Source organism: Tasmannia lanceolata, unplaced genomic scaffold (assembly GCF_043159265.1).
Source record: "Tasmannia lanceolata isolate RefF3 unplaced genomic scaffold, GAP_Taslan_0.1 ptg000006l, whole genome shotgun sequence".
NCBI lineage: Eukaryota > Viridiplantae > Streptophyta > Magnoliopsida > Canellales > Winteraceae > Tasmannia > Tasmannia lanceolata.
The window spans coordinates 9,230,879-9,247,585 of NW_027518683.1; the positions used below are offsets into that span (position 1 = coordinate 9,230,879).

Below are 16,707 nucleotides of genomic sequence, written 5' to 3' on the forward strand. Positions count from 1 at the left end.
CTTATAACAGTCTCTCATTACTCCTTGTTCTTCCTCAAATATACAGCCCCCGTTTTGATATTGACAGCCCCCCCCCCCCCCCCCCTCTCTCTCTCTCTCTCTCTCTCTCTCTCTCTCAAATTGTTGCTTTCCTTCATGAAACCAATTAGGTCATGTTCGTTTTGAAATTTGAGAATGAACAGGGCTTTAGGCTCACTTTCAACTTACAAGAAAAAAGTAACCTCAACCAGCACAGTTGAAGTTTAAATTAGTGGGATTGAAACTATATGATGATATCACTCTAATGAGTCATATCCATATCAATTCCTGGTAAATTGTGGTAAAGGAAAATTATTTCTGGTCCTGCAATCCAAACAGGCAGCGTACAAAGATTCAAACCATTCATTTGCTGGGCCAAATGTAAATAGGTTATGCCCCTAATATCATATCTATAAGATGATTTTAACTCTCCGATTTATAGATGGGCGATAACATGTATACTCATTCATGATGATCACCTACATTTACAGATACGTGATAAGAATTCAGGTCTGAGACAAGGAAACCAGCAACAATATCAATAAGAGCTCAAGTGCATGAAAAAGACCTCATTTCCTCTTTTCTGTGTAGTATAGACTACTTTAAATTTGTCTCTTTGGTGGACTGCGATGACTCATCCCCATCTGCATTGGAGTTTATGGGTTTCTTAAACTGCACTAAAATCATAGTCATGTTGTCGCATCCCTCTCCAATAGCTGTAGACGGTGCCAAACATCTGTCGAGTACTCTTTCACATACGGCGGAGAGATTGCTTTCCTGTAGTAATATGGTCATTATCAGATGATAAAAAAATTAAGAACTTCCTGCTTTCCCTTTATGATATTCCCTAGAAGCTGTTTCTGATAAAACATGGTTAATCAAGTTGAAGAAAGGTATTGCCCACTTACAACTTTTATATGATCGTTAACGAAATCCACTAGTTGCTGGCTCGACATGCAGTCCCTGGTCACAGAAATGTAGCCATTATCATTTACCAGAAAACTAAGAAATATAACATCCAAGTCACAGCTCAACAACAGAAGTAAGAAAAAACTAAAGCACTAAATCATTAGTACTATTGCTAAGATGGCAATGTGACAACTAGACGAGTTAAATATTCATCATAGTTCCAAAGTTGTACTCATTCATGGCAATTAGAGCTTTGGTTGAGTGTTAGACTGATGTCTTCCAGAGAAAAGAAATTTAAAGAGAGGAGTTATAGGGTGTCTGCGCATATTTGTTTAAGAGGACAAAAGTATAGGTGGGGCCCAGTGGTTTTGTGATCCAAACTGTCCATCTACTAGGCCTTACAATAGATGAGTCACATACAAAATAGATCCTACATTAAACAATCCTAACTCTCCAACAGAGGATGATTTTTGGGGCATGGACTATCAATGGTGGGGACCAACAGAAAACTAATAACAAACACTAATATGTTGGCGAATAGTGCCACATGAAAAGTTACGTGGACAATAAACCCTTACTCTAGAACAAACTACTAATCCATCCCAATTACATTAAAAATAAAAAACTCAATACGGTCAATATGCCCTTACAAAAACAAAATGGCATTATATCCCTACGAAATAAAAAAAAATATTAATGCACTTCTAATGGGCCCCAATCTTGTATTTGGCCCTTTTCTACTCTTCCGTGAATGCTGGTCCCCCATCAAAGACCCTCCATGCTTTTGCTGATGTACTTACAGAGGGATAACAACAAGAAGTTAATAAGCAAAATCTACATATTAACTTGACAGAGACCATTATAGAGATAAATGTCGAATTCCATTTCCTGTTACTTTCATCAAAGAGTTGTACAGATGTAGCAAGTGAATTTTTTTTTCTTGTATCATGTCACCAGTACCCTCTCCAGGGGCATGCGGAAACCCCCTACTACCCTCTCCAAGGACATGTGTTGGCTATGCTAAAAGTTTTTTCCTCAAAAATTATTCCATTAAAATTGAATTAGCCAAAGCTTGGTAACTCATTTTATTAAAGTAACAATGTGTTGGCTATGCTGAAAGTTTTTCCTAAAAAATTATTCCATTAAAATTGAATTTGCCGATGTTTTTTCAGGTACAAATGTTTTTTCAAAGTCAGTGTAGCCAACCCAATATATGTATCATGAGACGGTCTTTAACAGTGAAGCATGAACTACAGGAGTCTGAGCCTGAGACAGACTCAGTAGAGGAGAGAGATTAACTGCTATGTTACAAAGCTTGAAACTTTTAATTCCCTATATGAGTAACACAAACAACCTTCGTAGAATAATCTTAAAAAGTGAAAAATGGACATGGAGGCTTACCAAATGCCATCACATGCAAGAACAATAAACTCATCATCGTCGCATAGATTGACCTAATGAACAACCAAATCCATATGAGATAAAGCATAAAGAACTTCAGTTGGATCAATTGGCGAGTCTTAAAATTATAACCCTCAGTAAAATAAAAGATAAATTACTGATGATGAGGATGGGTTCACGTATATACAATATTTATGTCTGGATTTGCAGTAATGATTTGCTTTTCTGCAGGCAAAAACTTATTCTGCTTGAATTCCATGTCTCCTACAATAACACAAAAATGCATTTGAAAAATGCAGAAAGTAGGAAGTTGTTAAAAAATAACAAGCAGTGCATTGAAGTACCAATTGCTCTTGCTAAGTTTAAACTTCCATTCACTCGCCCTGCATGGATGAAACCACCAGCTTTTAGAATCCTTTCTTTCTCAACCTCCAGTTCAGGTTTGTGATCCCTTGACAAATTGTATGCCTGTAAGAAGAAAGCCCACATTCATTTTCTTTTAAAAAGAGGTAGAAATTTTAAATAACATGCCAAAGAACTATGTAGAAGGGATGCTACATAAGTATACCTGACCCTTCCTTGAGATTACACAACGAGAGTCACCGGCATTTGCAACAATAAGTCGGTTGTTACGAATGATTGCAACACACGCGGTACTTCCAGATGTTGGTCCAGAAAAATCAGAGTGTGGGCCCTGAAGCAACGTAAGCAAGACTTAATTGCAAATATGAGAAAAAAATTTGCCTCCTAAAACACACAATAAGATGAAACTACTTCTTACAACCTATCTGGATAGCATGCCCTATTAAGATGATAAGCTCATGTTGACACAAAAATATACACACCCGCATTCTTTTTTCCTCTTCATAACTATAGGAATTTCGGAAGTAACAATTGTGTGTTTTCCACAAACAAGCTGATTTTTTTTTTGTCTGGGCAATGGAATATATTATTAAGCATTCCATTAAAGATAAACTCCTCAAAGCTATAGTTAACAAGTAACATACCATGTTGCAGCTACCTCATCAATTTATCTTTCATAATCCAATATTGAGGAAGGGACAAGAAGAGCCGAGAGAACGCAGTCAAAGATTAAAAAAAAAAGTAGAGTCTAAACCATAGTTATCAAGATGGGAAGGAGATTCAGAAACAGGAAACAGGTACGGGAAATAAGTTGGGAAAAAATAAAAAATTAAAAGAGGGGAAAAAGAAACAGGGAAGTGATGATAAATTGTTTGAGGGATGCACCAAGAGGTTGAAAGAAAATGTAGCAACAAGGAAGCACATGAGAAACAAAATTGTAGCGACAAGGAAGCACATGAGAAACATGCATAAAATGCTTGGAAAACATAATAAATGCATTGGGCATCATTTGAAGGAAGTTGGTTGAATTAACTAAAGAGAAGAAAAACGTGAATTAATGTTAACAACTAATAATGTATTTAGCTATTTTATGTAAGTAATTCATCGGACCAACAGAGAATATTAATAGACATAAGGGCATTTCGAGGATGTTGATTAAGAACAAGTGAAACACGTCATAATATTGATAGCCACCAATGCATACAAGTACGTCAGCACTACATCGTAATGAGATCAATAAATTCAACAACAAGATAATTAAAGCATTTCTAAATGAGCCATTGCCTCCATGGTTTTAAATTCCCAACAAAACCGATAAGAAATGACTGAAATGTTTCTGTTTCACCCTCATTGAAGCGATACCAAAATAGGTATATCGAAACCACAATCATAAGTGCATTACGGGTGTACTAGATCAGAATGTGTTACATCATTATATTTATTGAATTGCATATGAAATGTGGTGTATGTATCATACATAAATATTTATATAAATAACATGTTGTACTGTTGTAGCTCAATGGTTGAGGCTTTGTATCTCAACCTTGAGGTCACAGGTTCAATCCCAACTTACCTACCCAAAAAAATGTGGTATGTACTGAATTATCAGACATGTGCAACTACGCATGTCACTAGGTGTTCGATGTTATTAAACTATTATAGATAGTTGTCTTGCTTGTGCGATGGTTTCTAAGTGTATATTTGTGATTATTCTAGCATTTGCCGAAGTTTCATCTAACAATTTTATCATTTGCATATGTTTCCATGTGTTTCTGCAATTTTACACAATTTCTATCGAAATTTCCAACATAAACCAAAACGTTGTCGTTTCCGTGACGACTGAAACGTAAATTTAAAACCTTGATTACCTCCTCAAAAGCCCAGTCATCAACTTGATCACGAACTTCGCCACCCTTCGGAGACCATATTAACCCTTCAATCATGCCAGTAAACTTGTTCATTTTATCTCCCAATACAGCTAGCTCTCTCCAGCCCCTTTGCCCACGCATCATCTCATCCATCCTGCAGAAAAAAAGAAAAGAAAACAATTGTCTGAATTCACACATTTTCTTGACTAGTTACAGACCACTATTTTGGCATTAAAAGATTTCACTAGGATTCGTTTTGAGTAGAAGAAAAAGAACTCCTTTCACGTCAATGTCTATTCATTTGGTTAAGAATAGACCAAGATTTTTTGTTCAAAAACAATATGAACACAAAAATAAAATACAAAAACAAGCAAAATGAATGACATAACCTGAAGAAAGCTTTCTGTACAGAAGCACCTAAATCTCCAGTCGAATATGCTTCATTTTTTAGGACTTGTGTATGAAGATATTTTGCACAGAACTTAGCAACTACTTTACCTGCAAAAGAAATTAACATCACTGCCGATTAGCCCTGGCTAAATACGAACACTCCACAATTCAAATGACTGTTCTCAAGAAAGAGCCATAAAGGGAAAGAATAAGATAAACAAAAGGTATATGTGGCAGACAAGACTGAAAATAGAAGCTGTAATTGGTCACCATATCAGTAGTTGTTTCAGAACATAAAATTAATATGTGACGGTGTGAATTATGGGGATAAATTCACACAAGAAACTTCTAGCAGTGCTTTAAAAGGTGAGGCATAAGCCTAAAAGGCATGAGGCATAATGGGTGAAGTAAGGTGTAAGCTTCCATCAGTAACATCAGAATTTTCTGTTTTTTTTTTTTAAAAAAAAAAAAAATCAGAACAGAAAATAGGAAACTAGTGAAAATAGCGAAAAATAGTAAAATTCTAGAAAAAATTGTGCTTTGTTTCAACGAAATAAGAAAGAAGAATATGATTCTTACCTTTTAAATGAAAATGAGGGAATCATATTGTGCGACCATGCTCTGACACCATGTAAAATATATATGGAAACAGGGAAAGATGAAAACCCAGGACATTTAGTATATTCTTATTAATGAAAATACATGAATTCTATAACATAAAGCACATTTTGGAACATGGGTGCAGAACTGCAAACATAGTATCATGAAATACAAAAGAGAGGAAGAAAAATGTTGAGAGCCAATCAAGAAGGAAAAACAGATCAATGATTTTTTGTTCACAAGCAAAGTAATGCAAGGGTTTAAAATAACATAAAACACATGAGAGGACATAGTAGCAAATAAAAAAAAAGCGTGTCACCTTGGAGGAAAAAAAGAACAAATTTTAACTAAAATTTAATATCATACACACACACATAACTTCATAAAAGTAAAATGTGCCAATATATACCTCCATGGCCATCATAAACGCCAAAGAATGATGTGCAATGGTCAAGATTCGGCAAAGCTGCATGCTATAAAACACACAACATAAGTGGATAAGCTTGAGGAATGGTATAAAAATCTTCAATATAGATAAAAAGATATAGATCAGTGAAAATGGTGATTAAAATGAGAACGACTTTTATCAACATGTTGTGTGGCCCTAAAAAGAAATTATTATCAAAAGAAGTTGGAAAATTGATTCAAGTAACAAATAGATTAATGAATTCACATGTAGTATCTATTGTACTATTGCAGTTAGATGTATTTGAAGTAACATAAACAACTATATTGGGAATCATATAGCTTGAGTTAAGCAAGACTGCAATGATATCGTTTCAGTAGATTAATAATGTATTCTATTTTTCCGTTTCACTTTGTATTTAACCATCTCTGTCTTTTTTAATGAATTATATTGCCGTTCAAAAAAAAGTAAAGTGTTATACACGCTTCAAAAATGCAAGCATCAGTTACTTGCATTACCTGCATCCTGTGATGGCTAAAAGATAATGCTTTATGTAATACTCCAGCATAGTCACATCGAAAATATCACAATTTTTTTGTGATTTTTTCATAAAACAACAAATACAAAATTTTCCCAAAAATTCTAAAAAATTATTGAAATATCTACATTTTTTTATTTTTTATAGCGAAACAATCGCAAAAAATCACAATATCATTTGTTGTCCTGATTTTGTTCTTAAATTTTATACTTTTTATATATTTTAATTAAAATATCATAAATCCTAGTGTATATAGAGGATATATCACCAATTTCTGTCAAGGTAGACAATAAGTAACTGCAGAATCAGCCTAGGATTTATTTTGTAGCTTTCTTGTTCAAAGAAAATAAAAAAAGAATCACACTATATTCTCTTTATTGATTCATTTTGGAAGATAGCTTTATTAAAAGAATGAGAACCATCATTCTCTTTAGAGACAGGAAAAGTGTGGTACATTATAGCAATTTTTTATATGCCCCATATTGTTACTACATCATCAAGTGAATTTACAAAACTATAGTTCCCAAGTTACTCTTTTGGATCAGCATTCATGCCACCTGGAAAAAGGTACTTGATCCTGTTTCTCAAAACTATGATGTATTTTATGATTCCAGTAATGTTCCTTATAAAAAACTGGTTTACAGTTTAAATGGATCAGAAACTCGTTTTGGGACTATGGACAAAAAACATTGCATCGTTTAAGGCAGATGCTTTTGGATTATCACAAACCGTACATGCAACTGAAGAAAATATTGATTTACTGCTTACTTAAAGAAACAGATTATATAGATCAAAAGTTCCAACAAATATATTTAACAAAACAAAAGATCAATATATCACCAAAATCAAACACATCACATGTAATTTGTCATGCATGTTACATGGCTCAACTTAAACATCCCACAAGCAAAATGATGTGAAGTATGACAACAGAATTCAGATTATATGACCTAATAAGGTAGGGATCACAATAGAAACCATGTTGTGTTTACTAGAATTCATATCATACATTGCATAACGACAAGTGCACCCTATGACATTTAATGCGACTAACTTTATTTAACGGTGGCATTTATCTGGTTAGATGGCCATGCAAATCTGCAGTAAGAAAGAAGATGCATGTGAAACTGTGAAGTAGGTACAAGAACTAGGCATTTCCATCGGGTGAATTATGAGCATTTCTGAGAATCTAGCAGGATAAAAGGACAGAAACTAAATACTGTTGCCAAAATGCGTCTTTATATGTAAGTGAACTGAAATGATGAGTAGCTAACATCCTTTTTTATTCTACGGGATATTCAAATACTTCGAAAAACAATAATAAAGAAAGCATGCTGAATTATGATATTCTCTTCAGTAAAATCAAATCCACCTCTGAACAAAAATAATTAAGCTTGCTCAGTTAGAACATCTCCACATTGATCAAATGACACCCAGAAAGTAAATTTTTTTATTCCTGGTTAGGTTCCCATATTAGTCAGATACAAGTACATTTAATCTTTTTATAGTTTATACTGAGCTAACGTCGTAATCAGGCTCTAACCATCAATTTTTATTTCATCGAAATAGAGAAAGAAGTAAGCAAAATTAATCTGCTGAGAACATGTGAGTTTTACATGAAGAAAAAATATGATGAGGACCAAGGAGGCAAAAATAAGTCATGGAAAACATTCGAGTTTTGATCATGAGTACTCACAGCATCTTCCATTGTTGCACGCCACCCTTGCATAGAGGACAAACCATATCTAAGTTTTTCATTCTCACCATCTTCGGAGGACTTTTCAGTTTTTGGAGTGCTGAGATATATTCCCATTTCTAGCTGAGATCAGCAAAAAAATATTAAAAATTAGAATTCCTAATATTAAATTTTTCATTAAAAAAAAGTATTAAAAAAAAAACGTGTAACAAACCTGTATAACTTTATGTGAGGGAAAGGCAACCGCTCCAGTAAATTTTAATCAAACCTACTGAAGAAATCAAAACCCCCTGTTGACATGAAGACAACCTTAAGGCGAATGAACGTCAACTTCACTAAAAACCATAAATCGGTTATAAATTTAAATAACTGCTAATAGAAACATGAGTGGCCAAAGCTAATAGTAAACTGTGTGACTTAATATTTCGGCAGTAATACAGGTGGTGACATGGGCAGAAGATGAGAAAATAGGTGGTTTCTAGCCTCCTAAAGCACATATTAGCTGCCTCTAAGAAAATTCTTGAAAAATACGGGCAGAGGTAACTGTCAACATAGCTATGCTTGAAGCTCATACTTTTCAATTCTGTTATGGATGCAAAAGAGGGGTAGTATCTCCTCCCACCACCCAAAGTATTTTACACACACCAAATGGTATGCTATTCTACACATTACCAGAAGTAGAACTACTGAGATTGTGAAGCAAAACAGATAATCCTGATTCATGACTATATCACTTTGGTCATTACCAATGTAATCTAGTTACAATTTATATGGAAATATTTGCGAAAGAATACAAGATACTGTCAGGAGTAATATTCTCAAGGAGCGTACAGATGAAAGATTCTTTTGGTGCATTACATAAAAAACTACAGAAGGTTACATACAATATGCGAAAGCAATCATACAATAAAGGCTAAATACAATAGTCTGAAGATTAAAGCCAGCTATCTTTTCCCTATTGCTTGATAAGCAGAGCCAGTAATGAGAAGGAAAGATAAAAAATGGAGTCCAATTCAACAAAATGGCATTGGCAAACCTCCAAAGCTCAGAATGCTAATCTCCAGGTATGTAGATGAAAAGCTCTCATTCATCAATATCTCTTCAAACTTTTACCACCCACATAGAGAGCAATCTATACGGAAAAAAAAGAAAGATTAGTCATATGGATTCCAACCAACTACTAACTACCTTAAACACAATAATAAATGGCAACGGAAAACACCATCCTTCAAAGAATGAATGATGCATACATGATTATAACTTATAAGCCTACACACACATCCAAGCAATCATCATATTAACCCGTGGAAGGAAAATATCCACAAACCAAAATTTCAAAATCGAGGAGCACCAATAACACCTAAATTTACTGTACACAGTGTCAGCAAGCAGAATATTATGTTGAGTGGGCTCATGATTTTATCTCTAATATGACAGTCATAAGAACATGTGTATTTAAAAGCACATTAATCTTTCTAACAAAAAGAGAAAAGCTGGAGAGAATATCATTGGTTAATCCAATTGAAAGAAAAACAAAAGTATCAAAACAAAACTAGACAAGAATCTTCCTTAATTATACAGTTAATTCAGAAATCCGTGGACATTATATCACAGAAAAATCCTACAACCCAATTTTCGTCGTCGAATTTTCGTTACAGGCTTAGTTCAGAAACTCGAGAACAATTCAGACCTCGAATATCACACTAATTTCTAACATAATATTTCTCAGAGATAGAAAAAAACACTAAATTTCCAAGTCGAGTACATTTTATCTAGATACCCAGATGAAAAAAATTACAGAAACCCAGATCCAGTATACGCAAGAGAAAACGCAAATAAGCAACCCAATTCATAAGAAAAATAGCTTAAAATCCCGATAATTTCAGGGACAAACGAAAAAGAAAAAAAAAAGAGGATTTAGGGTTTTAGGATAAACTCACACAGGAGACGATGGACTTTCCGATTACTTTGTTTGTTCAAAATTCAAATCATTTTCGGAGATTTCTCTTCACGTTTGAGCGTGTTGGGTGTCGTTAGAAAAATCAGTAGGCGGAATTTTCTCGATCTTTGACGCTGTTAAGATCTAATATTTTATTCTTAATAAACAGAAAAGAGTGAGAAGGGAGAAGATTGTTTGGAGTATTATATTATTATGTGCTGTATTCATCTCGACACCTCTACTTCTAAATTCTAAATTCCTTCCCAAATGATGTAGACAATTTGCCTACGATTTTAGAACGGAAATTGAAAGGAATGACGTGGCGGCATTGAAAGGGAAAGGAATGGAAATATATTCCACATTTCTTTTCCAATACCAAATGTTGTTTGGCTTTCACATGAAAAATTCGTCACTAATCTTTTGGGTCTCTTTCCTTTCCCACCAAAGTTGCACCCATTTGGATGTCCGGGAAAAGAAGGAAGATTGAAAGGAATTATGTTGCGGCACGGAAAGGGAAAGGGAAAGGGAAAGGGAAAGGAATGGAAAGATGATAACATATTTCTTTTCCTATCCCAAATGGTGTTTGGTTTTCACATGGGAAATTTTCTTATTGTAGGGTGCTTGGAGGGTCCAACGAACCCTAACCAAACTAGAGACCCGCGCAATCTTCCAAGCCCAACCCTTTTGTTCCTTCTTCTAAGAAGCTGCACACCCCTTAGTCCTCGTCCAACAAGGAAGCAGAGGTTTAGCTTCAATCCATTGCCACCTCCAGTGATTTGTGAGAGAACGAAATATTAGTCATTTTTCTTTCGAATCTGCTCGATTGAGGCAGAAAATTTGAGTGCTGGTTTTGGGTGCCATGTGGGCCGACAAGAGATCGACAATGGGTATTGTGGAAATCAAAAGTCTGTTTCCCGTATTAACCGAAGGCCCATTCAACATTAGTTTGATGGGGAGAGCCCTTTTTCATTCTACTTTCACCGAAAGTCTGTTTCCCATATTAACCGAAGGCCCATTCAACATGAGTTTGACTGAGAGAACCCTTTTTCATTCTACTTTCTCCCTTTTCATGTCATCTAAGGCTCTGTTCACTTATTTTCATGGGAAAGGAAAAGAAAAGGTTTCACGGGAATCTGACGTGGCATTAGGAAAAGAACTCCAGGGAAACTGTTCAGGAAAAGACTTCCCGAGAAATTGCTTGCCCACCTTTTTTCACTAGTTTTCGTGGGAAAGCAAATCCCACAAAAATAAAAGGGAAAAGGAATCTCACACTTGTGAGAAAAGACTCATTTCCACATCATTTTCCCCAATTTCCATGTCAGATGTGACATTTTCCACCTAGGCTCCTTCAAAATCCTGTGAAGACAATTGAGCATGCGAATTTTAACTTTTTTGGGAAAAAAGGGGGTGTTTTCCCGGGATTCGGTCTCCCGTGAACGCGAGTGAACAGAGCCTAAATGGACCCTCGGCAACGAGCGCACATGAGAATTTTGCTAGAATGGAAAAGAGTGGATCAAAAATTGCTCTCGCCTCTATATTGCATATGTCACAGGAGGGATATCTAGTGGGCCATAGCCAAGTGTTTGCAATGATCAAAATATATTAGGTTAATGAATTAGTCTTCAAACTGGGTATTAAAAGAAGTTGGCATAAAAATGAGCAACAGTCCCTATTCATTGAGCAAACATGGAGTTGATGTTTGGGGTACTGGTATCTTGTTGGAACATTACTGGGGTCACTTGCACATGTGAGAAAACTGCCTCCATTGATGCAAGTTCTGGACCCCTGCCACATCATGGCCGGCCCAAATACTAATAATCGCACGTGGGACTTACAAATTGATCAATAGCATTTGGAAAGTAATATATTGGCCCCTTTTTCTTCCCCGAGCCACTCGCATATAGTGTACAAGGGTAGTCATGAATACACTAGAGGGGGTTGGCCCAGAGATGAAAAGGGCATGTCACTTTCCTAGTGCTAATGATCAGTTTGTAAGTCTCATGTGGGATTATATTAATGAATCGGAATTGTTGATCCTGTGGAACATCACAAGGCAACTTACACCGTTTTGGTTTCATGCCAAACACATAACGTTTAGCTTTTCTCTTCTTTTTTGTGGTTAGACAAGCTGGAGTTAGGCAGAAGAACCCTACCAAAATATTAAAGAGAACGAAATTACGTGTTGAACTCCTTTCTATTACAATCCCCTTGAACAAAAACCAAGGATGTCGGGCGTAGATGGCATGAGATGCGTGTACTCCTTTGTATGGGCAATTGTGCTTGGAAAGAAAACCAGCAACCCATTTGTCTCTCGCCAAATTTGAGTAGCTCTCATAAGAAGGAACTGGTTCTGTGGTCCTTTTGACTTAGGTGATGCTACGATCTTACCTAGGTAGGCCCAAGCCTGGTACGGGACAAGTTTAAAGGGACTCACTTAATGAGTTCCATCAGCTACAGGGCTTTTGGGGTGTCCGTTAAGTACTGACATCTGGCATCATAGTAGTCAGCATGTCCTGTGTTAAAAACATAGAAAGGGGCGACATGTGGAGATGACTACGTTGAAAGGGCTACATGATTTAAAAAAAAAAGGCAGAGTAAAAGTCAATGGAGTGCAAATTAGCCATAACGAAAGTAACGAAAGTTGCGAAAGAGGTGACATGTGGAAAGGACTACTTGAAAAAAAAAGAGGCTAGAATGAAAGCCACCATAATGATCTGTTGAGAACGACAGGGACCTGTCTAGTTATGGAACTAGTGAGGACACAACCTAGCATGTGACAGGTTTAAAGGGCTTAGCCTAATGCGTTTCACTAGGTCTGGGGCGTTTAGTATATTGGTTAGGGGACCCGCCTAGTTATGGGACTAGTGAGGACCCAACCTGGTATGGGACAGGTTTTAAGGGCCTAGACTAACACATTTCACCAGCTCTGGGGCTTTTAGCGTATTGGTTAGATACCTAACAGGTTCAGAGCCAGATTTTGACCCCATTGATGATATTTATGCCAATGAGCAAGTTGAACTCAATCCATATATTAGAGACCCATAAGCAAGAGCTCGATGCCACATTGAATGGCTTTCAATTCCGGTAGATAAATATCATCAGGCTTCATGTGTTTCTCGAAAATGCCATCACAATGTCTCTTAGACCATTTCTTAGAATGGCACCAATAGCTCCACCCAAGGGAAGCATGAGAGTTAAGTATGATTTTCCTGCTCCATTGGAACCATGGCTATTAAGAGATCCACGCCCGGTAAGAATAGGGTGTCAATAGAAACATTATCGTTATTGAATTCCACAAGTGTATTGGGGACCATGGCTATTAAGAGATCCTAGTCAGGTAAGAACGGTGTGTCATCGTAAACATTATGGTTATTGAACTCTACATGTGTATTGGGGAAATTTTGGTGGTGGTGATCTGAAACTTGAAATCTCTCTGGAAACCTTACTTCCTCTACGTTTCTCCTTTCTCCATTCACAAAGAGAAATCAAAGCAGATTTACGTGTGTAAGCATGTGACTCGAAGCTATACTATAGGGGTATTGGGAGACTAGAGAAGTGCTCCTCTTCACGCAACTTCTCCACACGATCTCCCATAAAATATCGTTGACGTTTCATATCCCATAACTCTCATGTATTTTGTTTTATCAAAACAATTAGATTGTTATTACCACATTTGATCCTAGCCGTTGATCATTGCAAAGGGCCAAAGGCCATCTAAATGCCAGGAGTTTTTTAGGTGCTACATGATAACCAATATTTGCTCTGTTTGGCTACTTATTTTTGAGAAGAATGAGGGGGAATGATCTTCTCTTAATCTGCCGAAGGTTGTTTGGTTGTCATTTTAGCAATTTTGGGATCTTTGACTACTGGGGTTGTCGAGAGTCGGTCGGGTGACGTGACCCCTCTAAATTTTCTTGCCAAATTTTACAAAAATGAAGAAATTTCAGGAGAAAATCTCGGGGAGATCTCCTATTTTAGAGTTGAGAAGACGTTTGGGAGATCTCCCACAAATCTTCAAGCAACCAAACAACCTTCCCTACATCCACCACTAATCTCTCTATTGAATGATCTTCTTTTGATCTCCCCATTGCCTTCTTCTTCTCCTAATCTCCCACCCATCTACAAGCAACCAAAAGCATATAGCATTGAAATCTCTGGAGACTATCAAGAATGTATCCTGGTTTATCATTCCAATCCCCGCCACGCCCCCCATATTGGCAATGACACACCCTGCTCCCACTGTACTGCTCCATTGTACAAGGTTGACAACCAAATATTACCTGTCACTATTCTACAAAGTAAGTTCCAAGTAAATTAAATGCTTGTCTCGTCCATGTTGACTACTTACACCACTACTTTGCTAAGTAAATACCTGCAACGAATACAGAGCCACTTGTCCTCTTTTCTCAATGGGTGTAGCTTGGTTGGTGCCTCTTGTCATGGTCAAAGCAAACGTCGTCTCCACCGTGCAAGATGTGCCTTACATCTTTGGCCCAACTAGGCAGAAAAGTCATGTCGGCATCAATCTTTGCCATCATATTTTGGTCCCGGAGATATATTATTTCAAGGGAAATGTTATCAGCACTACTGTATTTTGATGAGGGCACTCCTCACTTTATTCAAAGTAAGGTATGGCCCACACCATAGGATGATCCAAACCGTCCATTAGATGGGCCACAGCCTAAATAGGTTGTGCCCCAAAAATCATTTCCATAGGTTGATTCTAACCCTCCGATCTGAGTGTTTGAGGGTTGAACCTAAACCTCTATAGATCGGAGGGTTAGGATCAACCTATGGAAATAATTTCTTGGGCACAACTTATTCAGTGGCCCATCTAATGGACGGTTTAGATCATCCTATGGTGAGGGCCATACTGTACTTTTAATAAAGTGAGGAGGGCACTCATCAAAATACAGCAGTGCTGATAACATATCCCTATTTCAATAAAGGTAGTTGATCCTATACACCATCAAGCCATGGCCCACATGGTATCAATCCCATGAAGGGAACCAAAAATCAGCAGCGGGAGTGGGAACAAAAGGTTTTGACGATCCTTGATTGACGAAAACATGTTAAAATTGTGGTTAGCTGTTAGATCAACGGATGAGATCGCATCCACATATCACACAAATGAACCCATAATCTGACTGTTAGCAAAGAGCCTAACAACCACCGCCTCTTTTAGTATTTTACCAAAAAAATAAAGGAAAAAAACTCTTTGCTCTTATAAGGAAGTGAAGAGAAGATAAGAGAAGAGAAGAGGAGAGAAGAATCAAAATGGCTTCTGACAGAGTTCCCATCTTTCTCGAAGTCCTCATAGCAATCATTCTCCCTCCTTTGGGAGTTTGTCTTAGGCATGGTTGTTGCACCGTAAGAACTCGCTCTATCTCTCTATCTTTCTCTCCTTCTTTCCTTCTTGTTCTTCTTTTATTGAATCTCTTATTTCCTTTTTTATTTTTTTGCAGGCGGAGTTCTTAATCTGCTTGATCTTGACTTTTCTGGGTTACGTTCCTGGGATCATCTACGCTGTTTATGTGATCGTAGCCGTTGATCGCGAAAGGTTGCCCGCCGATTATTATCAGCCTGTCTATGCCTAGTTAAGACTTAAGACCCATATTATTCGTGTATGCAATCTATGCTTTATGCTTTTGATATTTGAATAGAATTCTCTTTTTTTTGTTTTTCTATAATGAAATGATATGAATGATTTAGGGTTTCTTCTTTAATGTTGGATTTTGTTTATTTGTTCTGATAATAAATAAGCGATTCGTTGCTTTGAATTCATTCTGGATTGGAATTGTTTCTGTAACCTTCTTCCCATGTGGGTATGGCGATTTGGCCGATATCGCATGTTTTTGAATTTATGGGCTTTGATATTTTATATTTTGTAGACAGTCTACAAGTTAGAATATTGGTCTGAGGTTGCTAATTGGCAGTTAGTTCAGGCTGTGTTTTATTTGAGGAACCCAGGATGGACTTTTGGCAAGGATGTATTGTCTTTATTTCATTGACTGGTGTGGTGGTTTTACATGCATCTTTATTGTTTTTCATTTGAATTGCCTAGGCATCTTTTAGAAGATGGCCAATGGTGCGGTGCTCTTGATTGATAAACAAACACAACTATTTGCTTAGAGTTTTTGTGTTCCTGATATGAAAGTTATGTAGAGATTGCCAATGGCAAACACATCAACCTTCTGAAAGTTATGGCTTGTGCAGTCAATCTGCATGAACTGAGATATACACAAGATTTCATATATGGCCTTGGAAGTTGGCTCATTATGTATCAAATATATTGCCCTCTTATTGGCCCTTGCATGTTGAAAGGAGCATTCCACCAGTTAGACGTGTCTCAGATTCATCTACATAGTGCTCTCTTGGGAAGTTTGATCAACTCAGGTCAGTGTTCTGCTTCTAGGTCTTTTTGGTTCCCACTAGGAGGATATTCTTGGTTCCAACTCGGGCATGTATTTCAATGATCACAGGATGTATGTCAAATTCACCAATATTTGTGTTTCCTTATAGCATATGGATCAGAGGAAAAACACAAATTACTGAATAGTTAGTTGAGCTTCCTCTCGA

The 16,707-nt window shown here is 36.7% G+C and overlaps 2 protein-coding genes across 4 annotated transcripts; one reads left to right on the forward strand and one right to left on the reverse strand.

Moving 5' to 3' along the window:
- Window positions 1–363: 363 nt before the first annotated feature.
- Window positions 364–10,363, reverse strand: LOC143879581 (putative protein phosphatase 2C 11). Of its 3 annotated transcripts, XM_077382036.1 has the most exons (14): window positions 10,130–10,362; window positions 9,226–9,321; window positions 8,404–8,479; window positions 8,190–8,312; window positions 5,959–6,022; window positions 4,949–5,057; window positions 4,560–4,713; window positions 2,897–3,022; window positions 2,673–2,796; window positions 2,516–2,592; window positions 2,329–2,381; window positions 927–981; window positions 589–795; window positions 364–497 (listed from the first exon to the last, which is right to left on the reverse strand). In XM_077382036.1, the coding sequence occupies exons 4-13, from the start codon at window positions 8,304–8,306 to the stop codon at window positions 616–618; spliced, it is 1,059 nt and encodes a 352-aa protein (XP_077238151.1). In that variant the 5' UTR covers window positions 8,307–8,312; window positions 8,404–8,479; window positions 9,226–9,321; window positions 10,130–10,362; the 3' UTR covers window positions 364–497; window positions 589–615. The 3 variants fall into 3 exon arrangements, with proteins under 3 accessions (XP_077238151.1, XP_077238152.1, XP_077238150.1); XM_077382037.1 differs by having other exon boundaries at window positions 364–795; window positions 8,190–8,308; window positions 10,130–10,363; XM_077382035.1 differs by having other exon boundaries at window positions 364–795.
- A 4,890-nt stretch (window positions 10,364–15,253) lies between these two features.
- On the forward strand, window positions 15,254–15,912 carry LOC143879584 (low temperature-induced protein lt101.2-like). Its single transcript, XM_077382039.1, has 2 exons — window positions 15,254–15,498; window positions 15,594–15,912. Exons 1-2 carry the CDS (start codon window positions 15,406–15,408, stop codon window positions 15,723–15,725), a joined length of 225 nt encoding a protein of 74 aa, XP_077238154.1. The 5' UTR covers window positions 15,254–15,405; the 3' UTR covers window positions 15,726–15,912.
- The last annotated feature ends 795 nt before the right edge of the window (window positions 15,913–16,707 follow it).

Excerpts from the sequence above, each read along its gene's own strand:
- LOC143879581 (XM_077382037.1), bottom strand. The coding sequence starts at position 8,306 with ATGGGAATATATCTCAGCACTCCAAAAACTGAAAAGTCCTCCGAAGAT. Across the intron at positions 5,058-5,958 it reads CGTTTATGATGGCCATGGAG|GTAAAGTAGTTGCTAAGTTC; the intron begins GTATATATTGGC and ends TTTCTTTTGCAG. Across the intron at positions 2,382-2,515 it reads CAAATCCAGACATAAATATT|GTCAATCTATGCGACGATGA; the intron begins GTATATACGTGA and ends GTTGTTCATTAG.
- LOC143879584 (XM_077382039.1), top strand. The coding sequence starts at position 15,406 with ATGGCTTCTGACAGAGTTCCCATCTTTCTCGAAGTCCTCATAGCAATC. Across the intron at positions 15,499-15,593 it reads TTAGGCATGGTTGTTGCACC|GCGGAGTTCTTAATCTGCTT; the intron begins GTAAGAACTCGC and ends ATTTTTTTGCAG.